General features: G+C 35.7%; 2 protein-coding genes across 2 annotated transcripts; one reads left to right on the top strand and one right to left on the bottom strand.

Annotated features, from left to right (window-relative positions):
* Window positions 1–551: 551 nt before the first annotated feature.
* On the bottom strand, window positions 552–7446 carry LOC112053482 (alkylated DNA repair protein alkB homolog 8). Its single transcript, XM_052881923.1, has 8 exons — window positions 7250–7446; window positions 6941–7175; window positions 6029–6343; window positions 5116–5275; window positions 4295–4553; window positions 3299–3457; window positions 1748–1909; window positions 552–970 (listed from the first exon to the last, which is right to left on the bottom strand). The coding sequence occupies exons 1-8, from the start codon at window positions 7343–7345 to the stop codon at window positions 569–571; spliced, it is 1788 nt and encodes a 595-aa protein (XP_052737883.1). The 5' UTR covers window positions 7346–7446; the 3' UTR covers window positions 552–568.
* An 824-nt stretch (window positions 7447–8270) lies between these two features.
* Window positions 8271–10670, top strand: LOC112053479 (phosphatidylinositol N-acetylglucosaminyltransferase subunit A). The gene is made up of 2 exons (XM_024092894.2): window positions 8271–8491; window positions 8567–10670. The coding sequence occupies exons 1-2, from the start codon at window positions 8477–8479 to the stop codon at window positions 9863–9865; spliced, it is 1314 nt and encodes a 437-aa protein (XP_023948662.1). The 5' UTR covers window positions 8271–8476; the 3' UTR covers window positions 9866–10670.
* The last annotated feature ends 136 nt before the right edge of the window (window positions 10671–10806 follow it).

Genomic DNA, 10806 nt, shown 5'->3' on the forward strand with positions numbered 1-10806 from the left:
GCACCGTGGTCCAACTTCAATTTTTTTTTGTTAATTGAAAGAAAGATCTTTATTTTTAAGTAATGCCACATATCACATAATTGAATGTTAAAGTTATGGCTTTCTGTTCACTCAAACAGTGGAGCAATAAATTTTGCCACATACTTCCTGTAAATAAAGTATACAATAAGTATACATTTCCACAATTGTAAAGAAACCTACAGTCGAAACCCATCATCAGACAAACCTGAGATAATGTAATTATTATGTGGGTAAATCATTCATCTAATTTGCTATTATCCGCGAAAAATCATGCAACCAACAATTTCACTCAGATTCCGAAATCAGAGCATCATCTATATAATAGGCTAGTTGACACTTTTTTTAAATGTTCTTAGATAGTTCATTATTTTGTTATAAATTTTATCGTTATATATTTTTGATATCGATATATTTCAGACCCTAATTCCATGTACTACACGAAATTGATATTGCTTATATTTTTGATATGAGTCAACTACCCTATTGAGCACCTCTGCCGTTTTAAAGTCGTTAATAAAAGAAACACCCAATAAACAACAAAAATATATTAAAGTTCAACTTTTGTACAAACAACACACCAATTTCCTTCTTCATAAAAACTCCTTTCTACAACCAAATCTGCCGACGTGCACAAGTTATCCAACTCTCCTTCCTCGAAAACGTGATAGTACCTCAGTAAGGTGGTGTTAGATTGATTTTCCAACTTGTTTTCCTTAATTTTCCTCAATTTCCACGGCACCAATAAATCGTTATGTTTAAATTGTGTTCTGTTCTCATGTATGGGTAAGTTTATACCGTCTATGGTTACGTGCAGGTTTGACTCTTGGTTTTCTTTGTCTTTGGAAAGATAGTTGGATTTGGTTTGGTCCTTTGCCCACACTGTGATTAGGGCTTTGCCCCCCGGTCGTAAAAGACTACCTATAGTGGACACCGCTTCCAGTCTTCTAGCCTACAATAGATTAATAATATATTAAAGAAAATTATCCATCGATATCCTATTAAAAAGTGGACGCACAATCAGCGACCAAAAAACGTCCCCATTCATTCCCCATTCATTTTCATGAGAAAACATAAACGCACAAATAACAAAGATATTAGTAATTTTGTTTGAACGCACATACAAATCTAACGATCAATACATTGCCTACGATGTCATTAGTTCGTGCCATTTTGTATGGGGCGTTTGTCAGGAATCCGCGGCAGCGCCGCAAATCTGACTCTTTAAATCCCTGTAGCTCCGAAAGTAATGATCGCAGATACCCTGTTCCTTTTACAAAATTGCTTTACTATTAGTATACTCTCAATTTATATACAACTAGCGGACCCGGTCAAGCTTCGTTCTGACATAAGTGCACTTATTCTCTATCCCTACTCTACCTCTACCAATACCCTACCCCTACCCTACGGCTTTTGTATGGGAAATAGAAAAGGGCAGTTTTTAGGGTTTTCCTGGAAATTATTTGATTTTTTCTCACCTTTTAAGGTAAGGTAACCTTCCCTATACCTCCACGAACATTTAAAGACCAAGATAAGATAAATCCGTTAAGCCGTTCTCGAGTTTTAGCGAGACTAACGAACAGCAATTCATTTTTATATATATAGATTAGAAAACTGTCATCATCCCTATTCTAAAACTGTCAAAGCAAAATTGGTCAGTTTTTAAGTGAAATATTCTACATAATTGTGCGACTTTTGATTACAAGAGGTCAATGTTTGCACACGTCACCTGGCTGCTGAAGTGGTGTACGACGGCGACGCAGATGACCCGGTCGGCGCACGCGCGGCGCAGCGGCGCCTGCAGCAGGTCGAGGCGCACGCAGTCCGCGCTCGCGCCGCGCACGTGCGCCGCGCACTCGCGCAGTAGCCCTGCACTGCGCTCGCCGGCTAGCTGACAACACATTAAAGTAATATGCTAGTTAACTCCGGGACACAGATCTGTGGAGACCCCTAGCCACATCCTATGCAATTGCTCTAATGCATAAACGCAACCTCCACTTAGGGCGTTACACAGTGGACCCAGAGGAGGTGAAACACATCCCAGCCAAGAAACTGCTCCTGTACCTGGCAGCAACCAGTATCGGAGGGGAAATCTAGTCAGTGGCGATCACAATTGATCGGTAACGGTCAACGTGATACAGAGACCTCAAGAAGACCTGCAGAGCCGCGACATCAAGAAGAAGAAGACGAAGAATAGAAGAATAGGCTAGTTGACACTTTTTTAAAATGGTCTTATATTGTTCATTACCGTTTTACTAGACTGAAATTTATTTTTTTATAATTTTTTGAGACGCGATTACATGAAAATTATTAGCGTTTGAGAAAAATATTAGCTAACAATTAGTCTGAAGTTTAGTAATCAAGTTGACGACAGCGTTTTTGACGTTTGAAAATTTTTAAAAAAAAACGTGATCGTAGATACCAAGTGATATTTAAATTAATTTTTTTAAAAACTCCTTAACTTCTATTAATTGATATCGATATATTTCGAACCCTTAATACATATACTAAACGAAATTAATTTTGCTTATATTAATATTAAATTTAATATAACTACCCCATTAAAAAAATCATTACCTACCTGTAAATTCGGTTAACGGACGATAGTTTTACATGATAAATTGATAACGTCATAAGAAAACATTATCGCGATTCTTTAACGCTTGTTGCGCGCTCTAGCTTGCACTCTCGTCTCCGTACTTGTACATAATTATTATGTTTTCTGTGCTCCGTCGGAACGATACAATGTGCGGAACAGTGAAATGATCATGCTTTTTCATGCGTGCAGCCGGCATTTATCAATATGTAAGATGCTATCACGTCAAAAAATTTAACCGACTTCAAAGAGAGAAGTAAAAATATAAAGTAAATTATACCAACAGTTTTATGAAGTCTATGAATGAATAAATGAATAGACGTTTATTTCTCCACATGCAATATTTAAAAATATCATCATATAATATCAAAATATCATCACATAAAAGTGGTGCTGGTTTTCAGGTGAGAAACGGACATGAGTATTAATACAATCAATTATTCAATTCAAATTAAAATCATCATCATTATCAACCCATATTCGGCTCACTGCGCTGAGCTCGAGTGGTTAGGGGTTAGGCCAATAGTCCACCACACTGGCCCAATGCGGATTGGCAGACTTTACACACGCAGAAAATTGAGAAAATTCTCTGGTATGCAGGTTTCCTCACGATGCTTTCCATCACCGTTTGAGACACGTGATATTTAATTTTTTAAATGTATGGAATAAAGGGTTATTAGTCACCTGTAATATATCGTTACGATGTTTCAAAACATTCTTCCCATTGCCAGCTCCGAGGTCCAGTACGACGGCGCCGGTCGGCGTGCTCTGAAGGAACTCCACCACTTTGGGCCACGGCTTGTGGCGCGTTGAACTAAAATGACCTGCGATTTGTTCGTACACCTAGAAAAACTTGACATATTGAATTTTCTAAATGAAAAAAAATAAAAAAAAATATTGCGAATGGACATAATATATTGGTGACCACAATTTAATGGGATAAAGAAAGGAGATAATGATAAAGATGTTCTAACAGACTAACTAAATTTCACTTAAGTCATTTTTTAGCCCGCCGATCCACATTAAACACAGATATAGATTTATACATTACAGATATAGATTTTATCTCTTTTTCTCTCTTTATTTAAAAAATATAAGGTTGAAAATAAAGTTGTTTTCTAAAGTTGGCTTTAGACTTTGTGAAAGTATTGCTCCTATGCTTATATGTGTAATGGGTAGAGTTGATATTGTAAAGTGTGTATACAGTAATTTTAAGAAATTAAAGATCACGTGTCTAAATTGCTGAAGGAAAATCATCGTGAGGAAACCGGCATACTAGAGAATTTCCTTCATTCTCTGCGTATGTGAAGTCTGCCAATCCGCATTGGGCCAGTGTGGTTGTTTTAGAATTATTGGTAGACAAAATTATACCTAAGGCCTTTAAATATAGTCCAATTTCAATAAAATCCCAAATTCAGAGCAAATTCAACCTTAAGGATTGAGTTTAAGGTTGAATTTGCAAATGCGACTACTTGAATTGAACACAGAAGTTGTGTTTAGCACTCATTGAGTGGGGACGTTTTTTGGTCGCTGATTGTGCATCCACTTTTTAATAGGATATCGATGCTTACTTTATATACTTTTGTATTTCGCAAACTTTCACATTTATGTAGTAGGATTTACAAAACCACTAAATAATACTTGTAGATATTGAAATCTAAGTGCAATTTTAGCACACACCTGATGAACATGAAACTCCTCCAATCTAGAAGCAACTCCATCTTCAATCAGCTTCGACTGTACGCTGTCACAAAGCGCTTTGTACCTACAGTCGCACGGCCCCCGCCTTGTACAGCGAAATGTTAGCGAGATCCTAGTCTGCCTCTGCGTGACGTCATTTGTTATGACGCGCACCTTGGTGTCGGTATTCTGGTTGCTGCTACGGATCTCGATGATAGGATCCCATCCTCTAGGCTGGATGCCATGCTGCCAATCGTATCTGATTGAAATTGTCAGTTTATATTATCTTTCTGTTAGTTACTTTGTAATTTGTAATAGTGTCGATTGGTGCTAATTTTGTCATTATTTCTTAAAATATCCTTGTTGGATTTGGTTGGGATTATTAAGCCTTATGTATATGTGTGTACAGCAGTAACCATGCCCTTCAGACTAGAACTCATCAACTCTGTTTTTATTCAGACCAGAGAGTATAGCAACATTCTGCTACAATAATATATAGTATATTACAGATACAACAGAGCTGCGATAGACCAGTGGACATGACCTCTGCCTCCGACTCTAGAGCGTGTGAGTTCTAATCTGGTCTGGGGCATGCACCTTCAACTTTTTAGTTCTGTGCATTTTAAGAAATTAAATATCACATCTCTCAAAATGGTGAAGGAAAAATATTGTGATTAAACCCGCATACCAGACAATTTTCTTAAATCTCTGCATCCATATTAGGCCAATATGGTGGACTATTGGCCTAACCCTTTTCATTCTGAGAGGTGACCAGAGCTCAGCAGCCGAATATGAGTTGATAAAGATGAGATACAACATACCTAGCTTCTCCCTGCATGACCAGCAAGGACCGGGCTGGTACTACCAATGGTACATATTTTCCACTGTGATGCCTCCAGTCCATCACAACTGGTGAGCCGAGAGAAAGAGACAGAATTGTGTCACCAAATGGACTATGTTTATCCACATGTGATGGAATGCCTTTAATGAGAAAAATCATTGTTAAATCTAAGTGGCAAACCTTGTGCTACACTCAAGTCTGCTCTGATATGGCATAAGACAGAACAACATGCTTACTGACGCCATGCAGCATTGCTGCATTCCTGCAATCTGTAGGGCAGGGTTGGCAGTATATTAAAAATGTACATGGATGTTAACACCTATATGTCAGTATGATGGACACAGGGTGAAACTTTGAAGACATGCTCCTTAACATACTCTGAGAAGTGTAGCTCTGTTTATAAGTGATGGTTTTTCACTTACCATCAGCTAGACCATTTCCTTTGTCTATCAATTATTTCTATAAAGAAACTTGTCTTTTTTTTTAATTCTTTACAAGATAGCCCTTGACTACAATCTCACCTGATGGTAAGTGATGATGTAGTCTAAGATGGAAGCAGGATAAGTTGTTAGGAGGTGGATGAAAATCCACACCCTCTAAGTTCCTTTTGGTTTCTACACGAAATCATATCGGAATGCTAAATCGCTTGCTGATACGTCTTTGTCAGTAGGGTAGTAACTAGCCACGGCCGAAAGCCTCCAGCCAGCTAGACCTGGACCAACCTGAACCCAGGACCTACGTAAATCCACGACCATACCACTTCGCCATGGAGGCCATCTTGTTATCTTGTGGGGTGCATATCAAATTCAAAAGTAAGCTCTCAAGTCTTACTGTGGGCTTGATGATTATTAATTTATTACTTTAACATTGAATAACTAATAAAGTTGATGTACCTTGACCAGGATTATATTTATTAACAGTCATCTGATCTGGTATCCTAAAATCAATACCACAAGATTTAAGCCTACTCCATAATGCATCACATTCTTCAGGGATCTTCTCAGACAATGGTGTACTCAAATCCACATCATTGCTACCATATCTGAATTCATATCCATAGTGTTTTACTTGACGATTCTTCAAATTAGATTCATCAACCCAATCAAATAGTTGTATGTAGGATTTCTCCTCATCCACAGTTATGAAGTTTTCTATAATTTTCAAGCCTTCAGGTATTTCATAATTGCATATTACTTCATTTTTTGGGACTAGAAACAAAGAAATTTTATATGACAAATCACATTCTGGAATTCACATTCTCTACATTTGAAAAGGAAAATGTTGACAGAATAAAAGGGAACAACCATTGTATTTTGACTTCAGAGGAGATGTCGGACTGATTTTATGAGGCTCAGATGGATGCCTCAATGGATTTTAAGTGAAATCTTTAAAACAAATTGCCAGGAAACTGGCACCTAACTTTTCATCAAGTTACACTAAGTTGAATATCCAATATCAATTTGTTTATTTGCTGATACAGTATATTAGTCTGATATAAAGTCAGTCCAACGAAATACTATATAAAGTACAAAATGAGATGTAAAACAGAAGTGTGGCAACTAACAAACCATAAAGAACAAGAAAACAAAAGAGTATACTCCTTGTGCTTGATTACTTTGGATCACAGTAGTGTAATTTTACTGAGAATTTCTAGAAAAACATTATAACATGATTTTGTTGGCCTGACTGATACCCTCGACAAGTAGAATTAATAAATAGATACCAATAAAAATATTAAGTAAAGTGCAAGACTTGTGCAAAAACTTGGATGTTTCTAGATAATAAATAAATAATGAAATCCTTACCATTATCAACGTAACTCATATAAATTGGTACTTGTGTAACTGCTTTAGTGCCGTTGTATGTATCGTAGAATAGTTTAGCGCTTTCAAAGTCGTTAAATACGACGTAGCAATGCGATTCACCTTTCTCAGCTATAAAGTTTAAAAGTTTCTCACCAAGCCGCACAGTGTCTAACAATTTGATAACATCTGCTTTCTCAAAACCTGTAGCTTGCCCCACGTTACACAATACTATATTCTAGAAATAAATAAGAACAGCTGATAAAATTTCTATCTGTCTGAAATTTAATGTTAATTTTAATTTTAACTTACAGGTCCCGGTTGATCGACGCATAATATTCCTTTCGAGGTTTTAAGTCGCGCGGCAAACTTTTTTCTCTTTCGATCGCATTTTTTAGTTTCATTCATGTTTTAAAATATGATATAGATAGAAAATATTAATTATTGATAAGTAAACATACATAACCTCAAAATCACAGTTACGAACAAAAACCATACAAACAAAACAAAAGTCAAAACAAAACAGATATTTTATTTTTACGGCTCTAACTTCTAGCCTTTTTAAGCCTCAATGAAGTCGGCTAAAAAATAGATAATACTGAAGCATTCGTAGATTATAAATTGATCGTAACAAAGTAGTCTATGGTTTACATCAAAGAATAAAAAAATATGAGCGTGTTAAGTTAAAGGCCGTACAGACTACTTTAGTATTAGGTGTAGTATTAGGCAAAAGCGGTTGAGCGTTACAGTCGGTAAGTAAACATGTAAACTTCAAGCTTTACAAATTACATCATTGTAAAAAGGGTGACCAGACTTAATTGAATCCTGCTCTTTTTATCATTAGTCGCTTATTTTTAAACAACTTCAAAAAAAGGAGGAAATTCTCAATTTGTCAGAATCTTTTATTAGCTTCTGCAGGTCGGTTTTTAGTGGGTCGGTTCTACAGAAGTAAGCTTTGATTTTTATATTAATTTTCTATTCCCCCAATTCCTATAAAGTAAATTATTTTTCAGATAGCATGAGTACGGTGACAGTCGCCTGTATGACGTTCATACGTTCCAGGGTCTGGCTGGTGAGAGGCTTCGGCCGTGACTGTTTACCGGCAAAGACGTACCGCCAAGCCATTTAGCGTTCCGTACGATGTCGTGTAGAAACCGAAAAGGGTGTGGATTTCATCCTACTCCTAACAAGTTAGCCCGCTTCAATCTTAGATTAATAAAAAATATAAAAAAACATTAGTCGTTACGTTTCTCAAGTTTTAGCAGCTTTTAATAAATTCAAATCTGACCACACTGACATTTGACACTGACAGTGACCAAAGAGTACGAGATCGAGAGACACTAGAGACAGTGACAGAAGTAGCAGAACTTCATGGGATAAGGAAATTAAGATTTCAATTTAGTATTTAATTAATTATTGAGTTTTCTCTATAAAATTATGAAATATTATTATTCGAAAATATAATATAAGAAATAGGCGTGATAGCTATGTTATGACTCACAATATTAAAGTTGCAGTTCCTATTACTGCTTATCTACAATGATTAGTCAGACGGTTAGTTCATATCTTAGAAGTTTTGAATTATTTACTCTTATAAGATTTAAAACTTATGTTTTTTGATTGTTTTAGGAGCCACTTAAAACTAAGAAAAGGCATGTAATATGTATGGCTTCGGACTTCTTCTATCCTAACACTGGTGGCGTTGAAGAACACATATACAACCTCTCGCAATGTCTGATCAAACGTGGACACAAAGTCATCGTGATAACTCACTGCTATGACGATCGTGTTGGTGTACGATACTTAACAGCAGGTCTCAAGGTCTACTACCTGCCTATCAGGGTGTTTTATCATCAATGTGCTTTGCCCACCATGATATGCAACATTGCAATCGTTCGGTACATCCTAATACGTGAATGTGTTGAGATAGTTCATGGTCATTCCGCGTTTAGTGTCTTAGCACACGAGGTGTCTATGATCGGTAAATTGATGGGTCTAAAAACAGTGTTCACTGATCACAGCTTGTTCGGTTTTGCTGATATGTCAGCTGTGCTAACCAACAAGTATCTACAGCTATGTTTATGCGAGTGTGATGCGTGTATCTGTGTGTCTCACACAGGGAAGGAGAACACTGTGTTAAGAGCTAAAGTTAGAGCTCACAAAGTATCAGTCATACCAAATGCTGTTGATGCATATACTTTCACACCAGACCCAAGCCAAAGAGATCCTAATGTTGTCACAATAGTTATTATATCAAGATTAGTATATAGAAAAGGTGTCGACTTAATGGCTGCCGTAATAGCAGATATGTGTCCAAGATACTCTAATATTAGATTTATTATAGGAGGTGATGGGCCAAAAATGTGGTTATTACAAGAAGTTAGAGAACGTAAGGGCTTCCAACACTGTGTCACCTTGTTGGGTAGTTTGAAACATTCCGAAGTTAGAAATGTACTAGTCAAAGGTGATATATTTTTAAACACTTCACTGACTGAGGCATATTGTATGGCTATAGTAGAAGCAGCATCTTGTGGGCTAAAAGTTGTATCAACCAAAGTTGGAGGCATACCAGAAGTTTTGCCAGAGAGCATGATATATTTGACAGAACCCAATGTTACCAGCATAGTAGCTGGTATAGAATCTGCTATGAAAGATTTAAAAAATGGCAACATTCTCTGCCCATACCAGTGCAATAAAATGGTGAGGAAAATGTACAATTGGATGGACATCACTCGGCGTACAGAAATAGTGTACAATCGAATTTTATTAAATAAAAACAAAGTGTTGGGGCAACAGTTAAGGAGTTATCTAAACTGTGGTGTGTGGCCATTCCTCTTAGTTATAAGTTTAATGTATTTATTATTACAATTAATTGAAAGATTATACAAGAGAAAGCACATAGATATAGCAAGGGATTTTAAATTGTAGATAATTTAATAGTACAAACTAGACTTTAATAATATTTTTTATCTATTTGCTAGATGGGTCAATTTGTTTTAAAAGGCTGATTATGGGCACAAAAGCTCAGAATTATAGGCACTAAGCAAGGTGTATCAGCAGATTATATAATGTGTTCTTAGCAGTAAACCCTGTGAGATATTTTTCTGTTATAGATTATGGTTTTGCACTTAACTTAAGCTGGTTTGTTGCATTTACTACTATGAATATAAGTAATTAGATGTGTTACTGGGTCATGAAAATTAGGAGCTCAAAAGAGGAAATTTCCACATCTCAATGTTAGTTGTGGTCAACAACAAGCGTTATTTAAACAAATAATACCTAAATATTTTCTACTATGTTGAGTTGTGTGTTCAGGAAGTGTAAAAACACACACTTCAAAAAATTTTCTTGTATTGTAAAATCAGACCTTGCCATACATTTTTGCCAGCCATTTTTAACTACAAAAACTAGACACAAATTTTAAACTAATTTACAAACATTTAATTTAAAATACATACACATTAATATAATTACTTTGTTATCAATAAGTGTACAAGTTTTTAAAATAATAGTACACTTCAGCTTCATATATTTTTTTTTACAGGACATTTTTTTTAAATCGGGTCATCTTAATGAAAGAAAATAATTATTGCATTCAAAGCTACCAAATAAACATTATTTATAAAATATACATTGGTAATTTAATCCGCAATGTATAACAAAAATCAGATCTTTAAAATTTTAATAACAACCGCTACAGCATTGAAAAAATTGATTCAAGAAAGAAAAATTATTTTTGGAAAACTAACAAACAAATTAGTTTTAGATAATTAGGTGGTGTATCTATCATTTGCGTTTTATCCATTGATTACGGGACAATATACATATATGTATACATAAATAAATAATGGAATAAAAGACAAAATTAT

This window comes from Bicyclus anynana, chromosome 6 (genome assembly GCF_947172395.1).
Source record: "Bicyclus anynana chromosome 6, ilBicAnyn1.1, whole genome shotgun sequence".
In the NCBI taxonomy this organism is placed as follows: domain Eukaryota; kingdom Metazoa; phylum Arthropoda; class Insecta; order Lepidoptera; family Nymphalidae; genus Bicyclus; species Bicyclus anynana.